General features: G+C 40.6%; 1 protein-coding gene across 6 annotated transcripts in view; it reads right to left on the bottom strand.

Annotated features, from left to right (window-relative positions):
* NELL1 (neural EGFL like 1) overlaps positions 1 to 21733 on the bottom strand; it is a 394533-nt gene that overhangs the window by 89357 nt on the left and 283443 nt on the right. For 5 of the 6 annotated variants that reach the window (XM_067558184.1, XM_067558183.1, XM_067558182.1 and 2 more), the window contains exon 15: positions 13592 to 13687. In XM_067558184.1, coding sequence (XP_067414285.1) covers positions 13592 to 13687 — 96 coding nt within the window. Of the gene's footprint in view, positions 1 to 11291; positions 11947 to 13591; positions 13688 to 21733 lie in introns of those variants that run through there. The other variant, XM_067558187.1, reaches the window with a different exon arrangement.

The following is a 21733-nucleotide window of genomic DNA, read 5'->3' on the forward strand; positions in this document are numbered from 1 at the left end:
TTACTATATCCTTTCTCTATTTAACTAAGGTCAGTATAAATCAAAGTGTCAGAGAAACCACCAAACTCTTCAAATTTTATCTCTTCATAGATAAGATACTTTGTATGTTACATTAAGGTTCAAATATGGTGCAGCATTTCAGTGGGGTTAGAATATATGATTTGTACAGGAGGGTGACCTACTTCAAGAGAAATAAAGGTTGGAAGGGGCTATTTTTTCCTGGTTTGTTTTTCCCTTTTTCAATGGTTCAAAAATATTGTCCTCTGTATCCTGGCAAACTGTGAAATGTGTTATTGCTGCTAGAGCTAGCTTATGAAATCTGTCATTTTTAGATTTGATAGACACAAAGCCCTTCTTATAATTTCTTTCCATTTTTATCTTTCAGTTGGACTTATAAACCTTGTCTGTGCCCTTTAAATGGGGCAGTGAAAATGTGGATAGAGTGGAAAGACTGTAAACAGTGAAATCTCAGAAGATGAACATCCTATATTATATATTTAGTCTAAATCGCATTTAACGTTCATGAAAAGTGTCAAAGTAAATGCACTGAAGACTGATGTCTGCTGCTTTAAGCTAGGACAGATACAGCAGAGAAAGGAGCACTGCCATTTCATTGCCCTGTCAATGGGTCTTAGTCCTTCCCTGAAGGTACCCTCTCTACTGGGGAAACAGAAGTTTATTGTCTATGGCCATTCAGCTCACGACAGACACTACCTAACAAGGATGTTAATTAGGGGTAATATTTATTGTGGTGGTTGTAAAAAGTGGACTTGGCCCACCAATTCATTTTCCATGCAGTAAGCTAATGGTACATATTAATATGACAACATAAAGCCTTGGTAGCTGCAGATGTCTTTTTGAAGAGGCCAGGGTGGTGATTTATTGGACTACACCTGTTTTGTGTAGCTTTGTGTTTGATTCTTTCAATGTTTATAAATCATCCACCACAGTGTGAGCTGAAAAACAAATTACTAATTCAAATAAGGCATCAAACAATCATTAGATGTCACTAGTGACCAGGTTCTATTTCCTCAGTGACCTAGAAGTAAAAGTCTATATACCATATTGCTATCAGGCTTCATTGTCAATTTTCCTTCATCTGACTTGAGGATGAATATATCTAATGAAACCAGCTGAGAGATGATAGAGAAAAAACATTTAAAAAACAAAACAAAACAAAAAAAACCCAACTCAAAAAAGAGGCACATGACTCAGCATTCATCTGAAATGGAAGGCTGTACGAACAGCTTTGCACCACCACACTGTGTCTGACTCACTAGCCTAGGAATGATTAATGGGATCACTGAGAGAGTGACAAATATCACAAACTGCATCATCTGTGAACTCACTAACAAAAAGTTGGACAGACCAGAGTCTAGATGAGAAAATGGAAGAGTTTCTCAAGTATGGGTTATATGTCTACATTTCCCACACACACAACTATAGCAGATGAGAGCTCTTGGGTGGAGAGTGTGAGTGGGAAGTTTGAGTGGGAAGCAGAATAGTTTAAAGGAAAAAAGTAGATTAGGAAAATGAAGAAAGCTGCAACTACACAAGTTTTTTCTGTTTTCTCAGTAGAGCTGAGGGAGCAAAGATGCTGTAAATCAGGGGTTTACAATCTGTTTAAATTGTAAAAGACTTAGCATACAGGGCTCTGGTAGGCATGCACAGATACTTTTTGTTTTGGACTGACTAGTAGTGTCTCTATAGCTATGGTAGTAACACCAGGTGCACTGGGCATCTGTTCTAGGGAGTCACGGAGTGGAGGGCTTTGCAGAAAAAGGTATCTGTCTTGCAGAGCTCCTAAACTTAATTACTTTATGTAGGGCTCTGACCCAAACCAGTGAATATTCTTTTTTTTTTTTTTTTTTTTTTTTTTTTTTAGTAAAAAGAAGAAAATGTCCACTGGCATTTCTTCAGGAAACACAATGATAATTACATCTGACCAAACAATCATCCAGTATCATAACTATTATTTTTTTCAGCAGTCCTAGCTTCATAAAATAAACCAGTCCTAGTATTTAAATATCTATTGGTATTTGAAAAGACTCAACAAATATCACAAGGGAACACGACAGCCTATGGATTCTTTGCAAAGTATATAACCTTGGTACCTGGAATTTGAGCTTATGAATTGGTCATTCATGTCACTAGTTTGTAGAATCCATACAGTGGACATTGAATATGTCTATTTGATTGAATCCCCCTAGACCAGTTCTGACACTTCACAAATACTTATGAGTTCAAACATGGTTGAATTGAACCAAACTCCTAGTGTTTGTGAAATATTCATGATTTCCCCCTCAGTATCCAATTAGCTCTGCTAGTAATCATAGTGATTTAGATCCTGAAGAATCTTAAACATTTTACATGGAGCTCAAGGGAATTACTCTGTATTTAAACCACTGCAGCTGAGATTAAAATATGCATGGGTCACTAACTCACCACTGAAATGCAGCCACCTCTGAGGTAAAACCATACCTGTCATTCTTGTGCCAGCCACACAATACAATTTCAGAAGGGCAAATGAATAACTTCCCTGACTGAAACTACTAAGGAAGGTAAAATGTAATTACTCAAGCTGGAATTGAATCCAGGTTCCACTGGACCTTTGATGACCACACGTGTTTAGGGCTTTCATGTGATGCCTCATTTGAAAGATGGATGAGTATCATTTCCAAAACTCACAAACATGAGGCTGCTAGCATATAGAAAATGGTTCATCAGAAAGTTCAAAGAAGAAAGGAGATTTCACTATTTCACATAAAAGCTGCACCGTTTATGTTTGACTCTGAAATGTGTGATCCACTTAGTAGATATTTCGTTTTGAAAGGACTAATTCAGATGTTACGGTGCGTAAATAGTAGAGAATACCAGATATTGGACTACTCAAGTTGCTAAATTAGACGCTCCTTTTCAAAGAGAGAAATGATTGCTATACTTAGGGAGCTCTCTATTCCAGCAAAGCTTAAGAGTTGGACAGATTTTCATCAGAACATTATAAGAAGATTGAAACATCTTTGATGCTTACTGCCTTGAGGTAAAGTAATTTTTGTTACATTTAAGCTATATCAAACACAAGGCAACTGGCTAAGATAGCATGAAGACCCCAACTGCTTTTATGCTTGTTACTAGTCCAATATCAAGCATAGTATCAGATTAATATCGGTTGTTTCCTCTCTCTGGAAATTATGGGTTGATCCAAAGCCCACTGAAATCAATGCAAAGATTCCCATTGACCTCAATGGGCTCTGAATCAGAATCAGATCCTATATCCTACACTTGTGGGGAGACAGATTCACAGGTCTTTTCCATGTCTAATGAATATGATCTTATTGACTTTTTGCATAGTTGGTACTCTACCACACTTGGAATGCCATAGCTATCCATTAGGACTCCACTTGAACTATAGAAAAAGTAGGATGCATCTTATACATTCAGCAGAAGAACAGGTGTGTTAATACCGAATAGGCTCATGCCAACAAAAATGGCTTCACCTGATGCATAAAAAGCTTCAGAACATGTGAAAGTGGGTTTACCTGTCTTTTCATTGCCATAATTTCTGATTATAATATTTTTCTAATGCATTGGTGTAATATTGAACATAAAGAATTTGCCTTCTTCCCTTTATCCCACCTTCTGTGGTCAGGTTGTCATGCAAGTGTCCATTTTCTTCATCTGTTCAAGGAAGCACTAAGGTCCACCTGCTTTGATGCAATGCTTTGATGCAATCCACCCATTTCTTTCTCCGCTTCCTTGCCTCTGGAAAGGGCTGTGCCTCCCTGTGATGTCCCATCTGGGGGAATCCAGAACTGAGAGTCTCTGTGTTACCCCTCTCAGCCTCAGCAAGTGAGTTTTTTGCTGCTACTAAGCTACATGACATCTCGTTAACACACCAGCTTGTCTGCCTTGCCAGGAAATCCTTCAGGACCCTGTCAGTCCAAACCGTGCCTTGCAAATAACAATCAGTGAACCCCAATTCCCCAGATATGCCTCTCTGCAGCATCCAGTCCCTCTCACTGAACACAAAAGTTCTTAAGTTTGCTGCCTCCCAAGAGACAGAGTACGCATCAGCCAGTTTGGATAGTTGAGGACTCACCCTCCAGTTTAATACGCAGCACTAAGACGGATTTGTAATAAAACAAGTATGAGTTAAGAACACAGATTTAAGGGATATTAAGTAGGAACAGAAGACAGGTATGGTTACAAACAAAAACAATGCTTTTCCAATGACAAACTCAAGTTCAGCATGTTACAATCTTTGTCTAAGCAGGTTTTTCCTCATTTATATTAAGTCTCCAGCAAATCTTGCCTTCCAGGCCCAGAGGACTGAGCTTTCCTAGGCTCAAAGGTGCTGTACCCTGTCATCTCCTAAACGAAGGATAACTAAAATGTCTTTTTGCCCCCCTTATAGTCTCTTGTCTCCGTTCCAAGAGCCAGGAAGGTTTCCAGGTGGACAGATTCCAACCCCTGGAGTGATCATTAAGCTGTCTTCTCTCCCACTCATTAACTTGATAGCTGTGTTTACCTTATACGTAAATGTACTTTCATTGTCCTCTACTGGCGATCAAGATGATCAGACAAATAAATACACATTATTTTATCTAGGGCAGGCTGGTTCTTATGTGTTGCCTCACAAACACAGTTTAAGAACATATTTCCAGCTCACTCTTATAACTCTCAATCCATATATATATAAATATATCCCACAATGATTTTCAGGACCAGCACGTCACCAGTTTACATACGATACCTTATATGACACCTTTCAGATACATATTATGATAACAGTGTGCTGGGGCAATAAGTGCTTCGGGCATGGTATGAGTTATACTACAGGGGGCCCTCTGCCCGTTGCTACTTAGGGGCTCCCTGTGTCTCAGTCCCAAAGGGCTGTTATGACTGGGGTGGAGTTTGGGGCTGAGCACTCAACACCTATAAAATACTTATAAAAGGCTAGTGTCTCTGATATCATCTGACAGTTAAATTCCTGATTGCTTCCCTTCACATGGTGGAGGTCATGTTTTTTTGTTTTTAACCAAAAGTGGGGGTGTGAAAGGTTAGTAACTGACACTTTTTAAAAATAAGCACACAGCTCAGGACCAGTGGAGCTTTTCAGGCCAGGAGAAAAGCCTATCTATATGAAGGAAAACTGTAATTTCAAACCCCCACTCATCGGTCGAATGAAGCCAGGTGTTGGGCAGCTGTGACACCAATACCTCCTATTAACTGTCCACCAAGGGTGTGCCTATTTGCTCTAAGTTTATTTTCATTTGGTACTGTCCCTATCTCTACCTTCTGTACAGTCACATGGCCTTCAGGAATTGGCTTTTCCCTCTGGCTGCATCATATGCCAATAAGGGCCCAGTTCTGCAGCTCTTACACAAGTATGCCTATTGAAACCGAGGTTACTTTTCCTATGAGTACAAACTACTCACATTTCAAACTAGTTGAAAATGTTTCATCAAATTGTAAATTTGCTTTTAAAACAAGGCATTTTGGGAGGCACTGAAACTATTCACAAATTTGGGCTGAATCTGGGAAATAGATTTAGCCAAAAAACCTGATTTTTTTTTGCAAATGTCAGAACATTTCATTTTGACATTTTTTAAATAAACCATTGCAACATTTCATTTTGAAACAATGCTTTTTGATGCAAAATATTGTTTCTAAACAATATTGGAAATGTTTTGTTTCACTCAGAGAATATATTTTTGTTTTTTTATTTCAGCAAGAAAAAAAATGAAATAAAATCAGTTTCAGTTTGAAATAATCATTTTTCCCCCCAAGATTTTTTGGTTTGGCCACTGAACCAAAAAACAAAGTATTCATTCAGCTCTATTCACTTTGGAAAGAGTTGTAAAATGAAGTCCTTTGTGTTTAACAGAGCTATTGAAGGTTCAGGGATGGCTACGTGACTGCCAGTAAACAAAGGGTTAAACCTCAGCCCATCACCCACATCTCCTTGAAAAGGTGAATTGGCTACATTATGTCTAGCTTCACCCACTCCCCACCCACTTGTGGGGAGGGAAGGAGCAGACTAATGGAGCCTTGCTAGCTGCCTCTCTATTTTTTCTGCTTAGTTATTTCGCCAGTTTACAAAGTCCTCTCCAGACTTCAATTTTTTCAAGGGGAAAAAATTACCCTCTCTTGGTTAAAAAGAAATAAATTAGAGGAGTACTCACTCTGCTACTATGCTAGATATTATCACCACTGGAGACTAAATATAAAACAGCTCTAAAATGCGCGCGTGCTTCTTTACACCATCCCTTTCACATGCTATAAGTTTTAAATTTCTGAAATGCAGGTGCTTCATGGACAATGAGAGGTATATTCTGCCACGCTTACTTTGAATGGTCCCTTACTCTGTGCATCATCCCATTGGCTTCACTGGGACTGATCATGGAATAAGGTACATAAATAAAGTGGTTAGAATTTAGCCCTGAGAGGTAGTTTGCCAAAGTGCTGCACAAATTCTGTAAAATGCTACTTTATTGCCAGATTCTGTCATCCTTACTCACATTGAGTTACACCTTACTAATAAAGTAGTAAATTAGGTTTAAGGTACTGTTCAATGAGAAGGCATGGCAGAATCTGATCCCTAAATTGTATACTTTGAGGCATCTTTTTCAGTACAAACTCTAAGTAGATGCCTCACATGCAGAACCCAGCCAAAAAGCAGCAAATGTCCAAGAATAGATATGGGACTAGATAAAGGACTGGCTAAACAACAAGCAGAAATTACCAAAGGATGCACAACGTTTACATTAGTCCACAGAGCCTGATGCAGGCTATTTTTTTAAACAAAGTACAATGAATGCATAGATCTTACAGCTTTATTCATCACGGTGTCAGATGCAGTGAGCATTCTGTAGCATTGGCCTTTCCTGCATAAGAAAGCTTTATAGATGGAGATTTCCTGTTTGTCAAATCCAAATTATATACACATTTGCTCAAATTAGAGAGTATTTGTCAAGTGCTGTATGTTTCCCTGGTATGTTCAGTTAGTGATTGAGCCCCTTAAAAATATATTCATCAATATAGTCATCCTTTGAAAAGAAACATGCAATTTAGCAACTTGAGCAGTCCAATATCTTGTGTTCTACTTAAGACCCATAGTCCCTCTGTACAGTTTCACTGTGGAAGTATTAGCCTTGCTGGGGAGCCTGAGAGTGGGTTGTAGTGTGTCAAGTGAACTGGAAAACTCGGCGGATCTAGTAGCTGAGAATCTCTGAGAAGGGAATACATGCAAGGAAGGCCTGCAACAGGGAGACAATTCCATGGCTTCAACCCCAACAAAGTTTATTGCACACAGCTGGATTTCTTGGGCTAGGTGCTGGAAAGACATTTAGAGGGATGACAGGCTTTGATTTGAGTTCAGATATTTTGCTATTTGTTTTTCCAACAGTCTCTTTCTAAACACAATGCTCCTTTGCAAATGCTTTTGGTATTTTCCATGACTAGAATGTATTGGTCAATAAACAAACTATATCTGGAAGTGCCTATGACAAAACCAATGATTTCTGAGTACTAAGTGTAGTGCAGAGAGGGGTTTCCACTGTGATACCTGTTCAGCTGCTGTAGCCTTAGTTCCTCATGGGATGCTTATGAGAGTGTTTGGAAGGGGACAACATGGTTCTACCACTTCCAAACAGAGACAATTTCATTTTGTCTGTACTAAATCTGTAGTCCGTACTAACAGCCCTTCCACCATACTTTCCAAACTTCCAGCCACATTATGGCTGCCCCCTGCATGGGCATGCCCTCTAACAGTGTTACCACATCCAAACTGGGGAGGCATAGGTTAGCCCTTAAGCACTAATGGCCAGATTATACTTGGCCCTTGCACAGCTGTGCAGTTGGGGGAAAGAGGATGAGGATGACACAGGACGCTTTACACATCCTGGCATATGCCTGCGTAAGAGTTAAAGAGAAGTGCAGCAGCCCCAAATTCTGGGAAATACAAAGATCACTCCATTCCTACTTCCTATGTACCTGAGAGCATAACTGGCCAACCACACAGCAGCTGCACCCTGCAACAGAATGAAGTAGTGGGCCTGCAAAGCTGTGCACAAAGGAGATCCAGGATGCACCCTGAGACAGAATGACACCAAGTGCGCCATTCGGAATGATACAACTTAGTGTTAGCCCTCTCAGTTTACAAATAATGTATAAAGGATTGCTGTGTTGTTGAAGGACATCTTCAAATGCAGTGTGACAAACAGAACACATTACTGATACATGTCATTTTACTTCAGATGTGTATCAGTTTACAATGAGTTACCATAGAAGAAGATTTCACCAGAAACATTTAAGCTTTAATTTAAAGTAGCGTACCACCATTTTATTCTCTTTGGATAACATGGCAGTCCTGGAGAGTTTGATCACACATGTTAAAGTATAAAGACATGTCTATTTTTAGCATCACACACAGCAGAAAAATATGCTTATTTAGAGGAAACAGAAGGCATTTAAAATCATGCTGTAAAAAAACATGGTGAAAGCGGAGAAGAGCTTCTCAATGAAATAACCCTGCTCCCTTTAAATCTCCTTTTGCCAAATCCACAATTTTTTCCAAAGCACCTTAGCCAGGTGGGCGCTGGAGGCCTGTTTTGTAAAAGAGCCTCAATGCAGCCTTCAATTTTGCACTTGTAATTTTTCCAGGCACATTAGATGGGTGAAATGATTGCTACTTAATACTGATTTTCATACAGTCAGCTAGGGAGACATGTAAGTGACATGAAATGTGCACACATTTGTTTCTCTCCAATGTGGAAGGCCACAGCTGAAAATCAGACCATCTGAAAATTTACTACATAGAGGCAATCGTTTCTCAGATTCAGAGCTCCATTTCATTCTGCAATCATTTTGCATTCCAGATTCATAAACTTCACTCATGATTAGGTCAGTTTTATGCAACAGATCCCAGTTTTATAGCCCAGTATATATATATAGCCCTATATATCCCCATAACAAGGGGCTCCCCCTTTCATAGCTCACAGTTATGCATATTGTACGCACAAAAAGGTAGCCACTCTCCTGAAATATAGCCCTAAAATGTTCAGAAGAGGGAAATAACCATGTTTTCACTATACAACAGGAGTATTACCACTGCCACTCTTTCTCTACTTGGTCTGTTTACTCTTAAAGTGATAGCATATGGAATTATAGATCTGCCTCCTCTCTGTCCTGTATCTACCCACATTTTGTTCATTCTCTCATTTACTTATGTAGACATTTCTTTTCAAGAGATGGTTAAGACTATTTCTATATTAGTTTACATGAGAACAACATATAAATGGTGAAAATTATGGATTTTGGCAGGGCTGAGAAACCCTATGTTTGTAAAATCAAAGACTTCAAGACTATAGTCCTTAATCAATAAAAATTTTCACTGAGGCCCCCTAGGATCCCTACAAGAAGGAAACCGTAAGATTAACTGGTGAAACAAAGGAACAGAGAGTAAAGGAACCCAGGGCATGTCTACACTGCATCCCAGCTCAGGTCCACAGACTTGTATTAACAGGGCTTGTGCTAACACTCTAACACAGCACAGATAAGTGACATACATTACTGTGTCTCATTGCAAAAATGGTTTTCCATGCTTCCCTGCGGTGCAGCAGTCCACTATTTGCTCTCAGTGTTGCAGTGGCATCTGGCTGCTCAAAATTTGCAGCCAGCCTATCTGCCTCCACAACCCAACCCAATGGGAACTTCTCCCCCTTTGTCTCACAGATATTATGGAGCACACAGTAGGCAGAGATAACTATTGGGATGTTTCTTTCACGGAGGTCTAATCTAGTGAGCAGACGGCACCAGCGTGTCTTTAAATGTCCAAATGCACATTCCACCACCATTCTGCACTTGCTGAGCCTGTTATTGAAACGCTCCGTCTCGCTGTCCAGGTGCCTGGTGTATGGCTTCATTAGCGAAGGGAACAAGGGATAGGCAGGATCCCACAGGATCACTATTGGTATTTCAAAATCGCCAATACTTATTTTTTGGTCAGGGAAGAAAGTGTCCACTTGCATCTTTTTGAACAGACCTGAGTTCCTAAAGATGCGCACATCATGCACCTCTCCTGACCACCCCACATAGATGTCAGCGAAGCATCTCCTATGATCCACAAGGACCTGCAACACCATTGAGAAGTATCCCTTTTAGTTTATGTACTCTGTGGCAAGGTGGTCTGGCACTAAGATAGGGATGTGTGTGCCATCTATCGCCCTCCCATAGTTTGGGAACCCCACTGCAGAGAAGCCTTCCGCTATGTCCTGCACATTTCCCAAAGTCAATACACTTCTTAGCAGAATTCTATTAATGGCTTGGCACACTTGCATCACAGCTGCTCCTACAACTGGATTTACCGACACCAAATTTATTCCCAACTGACCAGTAGCAGTCTGGCTTTGCTAGCTTCCACAGAGCAATGGCCACTCTCTTCTCCACTGTCAGAGCAGTCTCAAGTGAATATTCATGTGTTTCAGGGCTGGGGACAGTTCCAAGAAAGTGGCCTCTCTCATACGAAAGTTCTGCAGCCACTGTTCATCATCCCACACCTTCATAATTATGCAATCCCACCAGTCTCTGCTCATTTCCCAATACCAGAAGTGGCACTCCACCGACTGCAGATGGTGCATGACAGCCTGCAGCAAACGGGAATTGTTTCATTCTATGACTCGTAGCAAGGCAGCTAGAATAACATCACAATTTTCAGCACTGCGGCTCCTATCTCCGCACTGAAAATACTGCAGAATAAATTGTGAGGTGTTTGTGATGTTCACAATGAAAATGCAGAGCTGAGCAAACTAATTCCTCCCAGTCAATGGCATGTGCATGGCAGAGACTGAAGGGTTTCAAACAATGGCACGAAAAGACTATTGGCTGGTTCGTTTGGATTGGGACAAGAAGGGAGGTGAGAGGGAGGATGTTGTATCATGGGAGGATGACAACCTTCCCAAACACCCCTCTGTGTAGTTGCACTGTGGGACAGCTACCCATGGTGCACTGCTTTGATTGCTGATGTAAGCGTGGATGGTGGGGACGCAATTCCACGACACAGTGAGTGTGGTGTGATCACGCTTCTCTGACTTCTGCAGCTCGGCAGATGAAAGTCGATTTAAATTAAATTGACTTCACTCTGCAGTGTAGATATACCCTCTAAAAACAGCTGTGTAGACACTGCTTTGAAACTGGGGCTTGGGCTGGAGTTTGGACTCTCAAGTCCGCTCCCCACCTTCAGAGCCCAAGCTCCAACCAAAGTCAAACGTCTACATAGCTATTTTTAGTGCCCTACCACAAACGAGAAGTCCATGGACCTGGGCTGGGAGGTTTGCTCTGAGATGTAATGTAGACATGCCTCAAGGGGCTAACACAGAGTCATTGACTACCTATGAACCTTAAGCAATTCTTCTGATCTTTAATTTCCATCGACACAGGTACAAAACAAGTATGCCAACAAATGTTAACTTTTTAATTGATTCCCAAATCAATGTGAGTTTCAAATGAGTAAAACCTGAGCAATGACCACAGCCAAGAGCTGTGAGATCATGTGCTTGAGCAAGCTAAATAAAGAAGGCAAGATACATTGATGAGACTTCTCCAGTGGATTGTAGACACAATATAATCAACTAAATACTAACATGCTTACGGGGAATCCTAATGGTCCAACATAAATTGATTTGGGTATATGCATCAAAAATAAAATATATCCATTATCAAAGTTGACTGATAAAAGTAGATAAATAACTTCTTGACAAGGAGGCTTAAATCATTGTACATTACAGTAGCATGGCCAATATAGTAGACAGACAACAACAGTACACAAATTACTGAACAGTTCCTTCACAAGAAATAGTTCCATTGGTTTTATTTTAAACCCAACCAATTACAATCTGACCCAAAACAGCAGAATGCAGCCTGCTTCAGGACTGGCCTTATTTCAGCCTGGAAGAACAAACACACAGCATTTACGACATAGTGTGCAGCACTGAAGACATTGAAATACATAGATTTTATTTTCTAAAGTCTATTGTTTTGGTAGCCTGGGCAAAGAGGTTTACATCTTCCTCTGGCATCCCTTTCTTCTTCTTAGCAACAGGCAAAATGAATCAGGGTCTCTGCTGAATGCATAGAAAAATGGGCCCAGGGGAGAGTGCTGTCAGCGAGCCAATAATGACTCTGGCCCAAGGTGCAGAACACAGCTGCTGAGGATGTTCTAATATGGGACAGCTGACAACAACCCCCAAGAGACCATCTGCCAGCTAAACACAGCCAACTACATCCAAAGCTTCTCCCCGCACACATTTATTCCTTAAGTGGTGAGCTGAGGAGAGTGGTGTCAGAGCCATCTATGCTACCTCTAAACCCACAGGGAATACCCAATTTGGGGGATGATGCCAGTTTCCACTCCCTATGTGCCCTCTGAGCAGCCCAAAGAGAAGAGAATGAGACACAGAATCTACAGACTTTAAAGCATTTACTTTGCTAACTTGATGTACCTCATATTATCGGTCTCTGGATTACTGCTTCTTTCTACATCTCTTTTTCCTTATAATACACATCTGTGAGTGAGAGGTACATACTATCATCTTTATTCTGTGGATAGATTCTTTAGTTTGCATCCTCTACAATTGGGAACAGATTGTGTAAATTATACCAAGCCACACTGGGAAGTGTGATATGGAATCTCACAACCCCAAGGGATCCTGGGGGGATTTTTCCCCTCCTGTACTTTCCCCTGGATGCAAGAGTATTGTTCACATTGCACATTCCTTCAGCAGGGTGCAAACTTCTTGGACAGTTCTGGCTAGCATGGCAGAGGGGGCACTGCCATACCTCCTTCTCACCCCACCCCCTAATCTGGCCACGTACTTGTACAAGGGCCTGGGACAATCTAGCTCTTTCTTGGCATTTGGAGTTAGTCAATAGCTGCACAGACTTCAGATGCATCATATGCTTCCAAATCTGTTCATCTCCCTGAGATGCTTTTTGAGAGGAATGTTGATGACAGTGAAGTGCAGTAAATATTACAACATGTTAACACCAAATAGCATAGACAGAAAAAGATATGAGAGAGCTGAGGAGAGTCCAACCAGCATCACTCAGATACATTTATACGTTTTACATTTTGTAAGTGATGATGATCTCAGTAACTTAGTGTTTGAATCAAATCCTAAAAGAGCAACAGGTTAAACTGCCAGTGGGATTATTTAATGACAATTTAAGCAAGCAAGAAGGCATTCCAAATTTAGATCTAATTTGTGCAACAGATTGTGAGAAAATAAGGTCACCTTCAGATGACACCAGACATGACAGGTGTGGCAATTCTGGTTCATCTGGCTTTATCTCTAATGAGCACTAACCAAGACCACTGGAAACAGTGGCAGGCACTGTCTTCATCTTTTTAAATTACCCGTATTAAATGAAACAGTGTGTTCCAGGTAGGGGAAAACAATTACTGAATAATCAAAATTTACACACTCACTGAAAGGAGAACAACATCCAGAATCTAAAACCATGGGAAGGAACCATTGTCCATTGAAAGTAATATTTTTCTTATTACAAAAGAGATTTTTCAAGAGAGTTTTACCTTTCTCACAATGACTCCCTGTGAATCCAGAAGGGCAGGCACACTTGTTAGGGGCCACGCACGTCCCCCCATACCTGCATCCCTCCTCACAGAATGCTGAAAGAGAAAGCACAACACAATTTTTACATTTATTATACATTTGTGAGATGCCAAAAAAAGTCATCCAAACACTGTACAACAGAAAACAAAATTGAAAATGTTAAAATCCAATACCCTTGCAAACAAAAGGAAAAAGGAATACAGGTAGCTGGTATGGAAGGCTACCTGACTGCTCTCATCGCAAACCACCCTATGACAGAAAAAAATAGGGTATAACATTTTAATGGGCTGATCTTAGCTGAAGTGAACTCAAACAGGAGTTCCTCAATTGTGGTGCGCTGGTGATCCATATAGCACTTGGTGGTGGCCTTCAGATAGCTGGCTGGCCACCTGGTATTGGTTCCCCCTTCTTGCTTCCAGCTGATAAATTTCGTTCAAAGCCTATCAAAATATAATACTCTCCTAAACTTGTATTTCTGTTTAGGCAGTTGCCATAATGAAGTTATACAATCACAAAAGGGAAGCTAAGTAGTCTCACAGTTGAAAATAGGAGGGGAGATTGACCGTGAGATAATTTCTCTATTGAGATAGAAAAAGATTGAGATTGAGATGAAAAAGATTAAGATTAAGAACCCCTGCCCTGAATTTACCTATCCAGTAATTATGATTAAGAAAACCAACGGATCAGGCACATTTTTATAACTAATGCTCCAGTTCTTCTCTTACACCACTGTAAATCAGGAATAACTTCACCAAATTGAATGCAGTTATACCAAGGTAATTAAGAGGAGAATCAGGCCTTCTATTCTAAAATTATTCTTACTTTTTCAATGAGAGATCAAAATGAGCTTGCTCCACTCCCACTGAAAGATTTGGCAAAGATTTCATTGAGAGCAACAGCAGTCCCAGTGTGAGGCACATTTTTAAGAGCATATTTCATGGCCCTTCCTCAACACTCACTGCAGTTCTTGAGGCACTCAATGGACTAAACCCCACTAGTGAGTGAAGTTAAAATTAATATTTCAAGAGAACCCCTCAGCATCTGAGTTAATAACAGAACCACAAAGTGCATCTGCAAGCTAAAATCACAGATGGAGTGTTGGCAAAGCGATATTACAAATGGTATGAAAAGACTTAAAGTACTACATAACAGATGAGGTGTTCTAGATATATTTTGCAATGTACTAACAAGAATAACAAGGTGAATAAAATACCAGACATTAATAAAATTTCTCTTGTAATTTGTAACTGCTTGAAGGTGAGAGAAGAAAATCTTATCTCCTGACTAAATTAATTGCTAAAATGATCTGTCACTCGATGTACCTTATAGCACTACTTCACCAAAACAGAATGATGTACAAGGAAGGGGATTCCTAAAATAATTTATAGAAAATGGTAATGGAAGAACACAAGAAATTCTAGAAAGGGGGGAACTCTTTAAAGCTCAATAAAGTCTGCTATTTACTGCTGCACATGTCCCATGTATTAGTCATTTGGAAGTTTATCTACTCTAGATCCATCCCAATCATGTTATACTCAGAAGTACAGGGCAGAGAGATGTTTAAAGAGCAACATTAAGTTTGATTTCTCACTTAATATTTTCCAAAATATGAACAAAAAAGTAATTTCACATGAGACAGAAAGGAATATTAAGGCACACGGCTGGAAAAACACAGAGTAAGACTATAAATCTAGGAAAAACATGATGAGATTACAGAATTTCCTCATGCAATTTTTCCTAGACTATTGTGTTCAGTTCCAATTTTAGCATTCTCAAGGAAAATAAATTCCCTAGCACATGACAAGGTGCAAAGTAAATCATTTAATCTTTATTGCTTGAAAGTGATAGTTTTCAGCTACCTTTCTGAAGTAACATTAAAATTCTATGTGGCATGAAGATAATTAGTATTTGCCGCACAAGTGTTATAAAAAGCAAAATTCATACAGAAAAGAAGAAAAAACAGGTTGCTGTTTGTCAATCAGTTTCACCATCAAAAAGTAAACAGTCTATATTGTACTATTACATAAAATTGACACTCCGATCATTCAAATAGGAGAGACATGAGGAGGAGGAGGACATTCAGCGATTTATTGCTTATAATTCGTAATACACATGTCTAAGATTTATTAGTACCAATGGGATATACACATATGTCGTGAAGGTAGAACTCAATTAGGAAGGAGTGTTTCCTTACTGCTATAACTGATTCTGCAAACATACTAATGTGACATGTTTGTTCCTCAGAATGAAGCTTAATTCTTGATTTGTATAGAAAATGGTAACTTTCTTGCTATTCTTCAAGCCAACAAAGAATACTTATCATGGTGACCAGGAGGAAGTGGTTTACAGGGTTGCCACTTCTGAGGATTTGGCCATTGATACAAGACCATGCCTCACAGCACTAAGGTGCTTACAGCAAAATGTGATGACACTGGTATCATCTGGCAAAGGGTTCACTGTTCTGTAATTGTCCTGTCAGGCCTGACAAACCCACCACACCTAGCACACTGCTTTCACAGTATTTATCTATTAAGAATGTCATGTGAGATCTTAAATGAAAGCCAGAATCATACTGATCCTAATAATCATTGTGTGAGGTCTGTGTGGATGATATTTAAGAAAGTTACCGTTTTCTATACATATCGAGAACTAAGCTTCATTCTGAGGAACAAAACATGTCACATTAGTATGCGCATAGTATGTGTATTAGTATATGTATATGTACTAGACATATGTTCTAAAGTCTAAATCAAGTCAGGGCTGGCAACACATTGGAAGCTAAATCTGCATAGAGAGTGAGCAGGGGGATAGGAAGACCCTGGAGACTAAAGTGGATTGTCCTGTCTCTGGGGGGAAAATTGAACTCTGAAGAATAGAAATAGAATGCAAGGAGACATTTTGCTATCCATTCACTGAGAAAATGGACGGGATATTCATGAATGCTTGGATCCTGATTTGATTTAAAACCAGTTAGCTCTCCAAAAGAACGAATCTTTAGGGGGAAATCTACTCTATTAAATAGGAAAGATAATCTTGATAAGTTTGGATCCAAGTTTGCATTTTATTTTATATATAACCATTTCTGTTTCCATTATTCACTCTCTTTTAAACTTAGCCTTTGATGATAACCTTATTTTTCGCAGTGTGGTTGTAGCTGTTTTGATCCCAGGATATTAGAGAGACAAGCAGGGTGAGGTAATATCTTTTCTTTCACCATGTGTTGGTGAAATAGACATGCTTTCGAACAACACACAGTTCAAAAGTTGATCTGAAGAAGAGCTCTGCATAGCTTGAAAGCTTGTTTCTTTCACCAACAGAAGTTGGTCTAATAAAAGATATTACCTCACCCACCTTGTCTCTATAATAAACTTACGACTGTTTGCACTATAAATGTATGTATAAATGTATTTCAGTGCTGTGTGAATTGGAGCTGAACTTCAGTTGAACCAAACAAGCTGTTGTGTGCACTGTTCCTTTGGGAACAGCTTACTTGGTAATTTCTGTGAGTGTCCAGTGGTAAAGACCTGGACATTGCAGGGAACACTCTGAGGACTTGGGTGTTGGTGTGTGCCTATTACCAGTCTGCACAAACCCCAGTGAATGCATACCTGCTGGTTACATGGGGGATTGAGGGTGGTGATATTAAGGTACAGGAAAAGAGGCTTTGTCAACAGCTACGTAAGGGTAGGGTGTATCCTTTAAACTCCCTGCTGGCGAAAATGATCTCTACAAATTCAGACCCGCTCTTCTGAGTAGCTTGTTTTTGTTTGCTATCCTTTGTTTATGATTCAATAAAATAAAGCCCGGAGGAAAGCCACAAATTCTGCTAGAAGTGAAAGCAGTTTTCTTCTTCAATAGCTGGTGGTTCTGCCCACCAGCTATATACCCTTTAATCCTTTTAGTCTGAGTTTGTAAGGAATAGAATCATCCTGTTAAACTTCCAAAAAATAGTGGCCATGAAAGCAAAGATGTTTGTTTGAAGGTTACTTTTTCTAACTGCTGGGAAAAGACTCTGCAGGCTTATAGGCAGAGTTGGTAGCACCACCTATAGTTAAGTTAACTCAGTAATTCTCATTATAAGACCCTGATTTCAGTTGCTTGTAACTTTGTCAAAACTTTAACCATTTGGGCTGAAACATCCAATGCCAGTTCAATGCTTCAGGACGAATTATTTTGGAATATTTCAGCTAAAATTGCTCAGCCCTTTCTAGAACAAGATTTGGGGGGAAAATGTGTTTAACTTTGGGAAAAAGTCTGTACAATTGTTTCATTGAAATCTAGTGCCTCTGTGCTTTGAAGCAGGGACTTGAAGTTTGGCAGAGGAATGACCCTAAAGTCAGGAATTTGTTTTGTTTTGTTTTTTTTCTATTTTACATCAGGAATCTGTTTTTTCCCATGAAAATTTGCCCAAATATACTAAGGCCTCTGGAAAATCTCATTTCACAGATGCTCAATTGAGACTTGTTAGAGTTTGGCAGCTAAATTCTGCAAAGATTCCATCTGCATTGAGCATGCTCCATCCTAGGACCAGGGACTGAGCAGAACTTTGCCTGTAATTGCTCCTCCTGGTTGCTGGGGGCCACTGTGGCACTGGACACAGGCACTGAGAGCAAAGGGACTATCTCCTTTGTCCTCTCAATGCTCCCCCACCAGTGTGCAGGGTGCAAGGAAGAGAAGGAGGAAACTACCTGTGTCAGAGTGGGGTGTGGGAGGTCAGACCTAATGGTCAGAGCAGGAGTCAAAGGCTAAGAACAGCACGGAAGGTCAGGAACCAGGAGTCAGAGCTGGAGCCAGAACCCAGGAGTCGGCTCCAGGAACCAAGCAGAGAAGCAAAATGGAACAGGGCAGGAGCAAGTCTAGGAACAATGTAGTAACAGAACTGGAACAAGACTGGGAACAAGGCAGGCACAGGAGCAGTCACAGCTGCAGACATAAGCATTGAGCAGCTGGTGACCTGGCACTGTTGCTGAATTTAATGCAGACCTGTAGGCTCCTAGCAGCCAATCTGGTGATTCTGCTGCAGCCCGTCTGGGTTCATCCACCAGTCTAACAGCTAAGCTAGCTATCTCAGGCTCAGATGAGGGTACTCAGGCCCACAGTCCCTGACAACATCCCAACTTTCAAAGGTGCCTTCTAGGGACCTTTGGCCCAGACTTCTCAAGGTGGGCTCAATGAAAGTCCTGTACTAACCATGGCATATCAATCTTCTCTGTTGCTTTCCATGACTGATATCAGGATTGTAGCTCCCCTAGTCCACAGAGCAATGAAGCTTCCTCAAACCTGCTTGGAGTCTTGAATTTGTTGGACAAGGTATTCTTCTAGCCTTTGGATTGTTATGGGTGGTGATGGCAGGTTGGATTGACCTGGATAGGAGTTCTCTAGAGAGACACATGGAACACAGGAGTGTTTGACTGACTCTGCTAATTAAAGTAAAATATCACGAGTTGATCTGCTCAAGAATTCTGAATAGGCCTTAGCACTGGTGCTCCATTTTAGCTAGTGGTCAGATTGAGCTGAGATTCCAAGTTGATAACCAGAATTTTTCCCCATACTAAAGCTGCTGCAGCCTGGTGTCACTGATCAGCATAATGCTTCTAGGTTTCTTTGTCAGCCTCCAGATATTCTATATATTCTTGTTGTACATGATCCAGATAGATGACCAGATCTTTAGCTGCAGAGACTGGGGAGTTTGTGGACAATGCTGGGTGAAAGCGATGGAAGTCATAACTGACATAGAACAGGCTCTGTTAGGTGGTGGCATGGATCAAATTGTTATAGGCAAATGCTGCATATTGCAGCAGGGAGACTCAGTTATCATGGTGATAACTGCTCTAAGATCTGGTTTACCAGTTCCATTTGTCCATTGGTCTGTGGATGGTATGCTAATGAGGTAAGGAGTTCTACTTTCAAGAGTTCAAAAACTAACATAAGAAATGAGAAACAAATTGTGGGCCTTGAACCAACACAATGCCGGCTGGCAGTCCATGGAGCCAGAAGACATGATCTAAAAAGAGGTGAGCTGTTTCCAGGGTGGTAGATACTGTGAAAGAATAGACAAAGTATACTGACTTAGTTAAAAGGTCAACTGTGACTGACACCACTGTACAACAGTGGGAGTCAGATCTTTCTACAATAAAGATAAGGGGCATGGTGAACCAGGACTGAGACAGGATAGGCAACAGGTGAAGTGACTTCCTGCAAGGGCTCTTGGTCTGGGAACACAAGTCCCAAGAATTAATGTATTTCATAACATATGAGTGCATACCCATCTACCTGAAGTTCTGTGACCTTAAGTTTCTTGCTTTAGTTTGACTAAAGCAACTGGTGAGAATCATGACATAATTTCAGAACTTTGAGTCCAGGCTGACTATCTGAGTCATAAATATGTTTTCCACGGCTGAGAAACCCATGCTGTACTTGAAAACACAAGCTAGGCTCGGCATCTGCACTGTTCAAGATAAATCTGAGCGGCAAAGGAATGGTGAGGCTGCAGTAATTGAATGATGGACATTAGGCTCCTGTCCACAGTTCCACTGACAAAGTTAGATGGCTTAAACTGTCAAAAATGGTTCTGTGTATGAGTCAACACATTTATCCTTAAAGGGGGGGGCATGCTGTTCCATATCTTGTACCTGGGTGGTATATCATGACAAACTTGAATCAGGAAAAGCAACCAACAGATCTGGCATTGATTTATATTCCTGACAGTGAGGAGATACTCTAAGTTCTTGTGATTCTTAAGAATCTGAACTGGGAATTGGTCCCTTTCTAGGAAAAGCTGCCTCTCTTCAAAAGATGTGTCAATTGTTAGCAGCTCCTTGTTCATATGTCAGCAAAACCAAGGCTTCATTGTATCTCTCCTGTGCATCTCTTGGAGCTGACCACCTGAAGATGGCAGATATCTTGTGTGGATCCACAGTTAGTCCTTCAGGTGTTAGAACGTATCTTGAGAACTTGATCATACTATGATCAAATTTGTATTCTGGAGAAGCCTTTCCAAAATTCAGCATATGTGTTGGTCATGAAGGGCCTAATTCTCAGAAAAAATTAGATCATTTAGGTAGGTAAGGTGCGTCAACGTGTCTCTGATGTTGTCACTGATAAAATGTTGTAACATTGCAGGAGCATTGCACAGCCCAAAAGGCATTACTAAATATTCACGATACCCGTATTGGGTATAGAAAGCAGTCTTTCACTCATCCTGTACCTGGATACAAACCAGGTTATAAGCCCCATGGAGGTCCAGCTTGGTAAATATTTTTGTGGAGCACAGTATCTTGAAGAAAATTTGTTAATAGGTGGTAAAGGGTATTGGTTCAGAATGGTAACCTTATTCAAAGCCACTAGTCCATGCAAGGACACAGAGAGCCATTCTTTTGGGCCATGAAGAAAATTGGTGCCTTGGCCAAGGAGGTGGAAGGATGAATAAACCTCTGTTCCAGAATCTCTTGTAGATATTCTTGGAGCCTCCGTGGCTCAGGTTCTTGGAGGGAGTAAATAAATCCAAAAGGGATCTAAGCCCCCCACAGGAGGTTAATGAGACAGCCATAGCGATGAATAGGCAGAAGAATATCAGTCTTTTTCTTATTGAACATGTCTGCAAGGTCCCAGAACTTGTTGGTATTGTCAAGGTATTTGTTGACTGATTGGCCATTGGACATACTCCTTCTATTCTGAGATACACAAAAGGGCAGGCCTTCCTTGAGTTTACACTACGAACAGCCTCTGACTTGAGATTGGGTTAATGGAGACAGACTGTTGGCAATAGGACAAGCAAAATAATAAGTCAGGTAACACCATGGATGACCAAGAAGTACAAGGAGCAAACCAGATCAAACTGAAAAGATTTGTGATGGTCCTGAAGGGTTGTGACTTTTAAGGGCACAGTCTCATGAATGGCAGGGCCTGATGAGAGCAGTGATCTATTAGATAGGGTAAGGCCTTCTGCTGTTTTGGGATCCTATGTGCTCAAGCAAAGTCCAAGTCCATGTCCATAAAGCTGCTGCAGGTACCAGAGTCTATCAGTGCCTTCAAGTTGACCTCTGGTGTAATGCCGGAGACAGAGCAGAAGCTGAAGGTGCATCAGGTGCTTACTGGACACT

The sequence above is a fragment of the Emydura macquarii genome, unplaced genomic scaffold, assembly GCF_026122565.2.
Source record: "Emydura macquarii macquarii isolate MOO-44397 ecotype Brisbane River unplaced genomic scaffold, CSIRO-AGI_Emac_v2 contig_1876, whole genome shotgun sequence".
NCBI classification, from domain to species: Eukaryota; Metazoa; Chordata; order Testudines; family Chelidae; genus Emydura; species Emydura macquarii.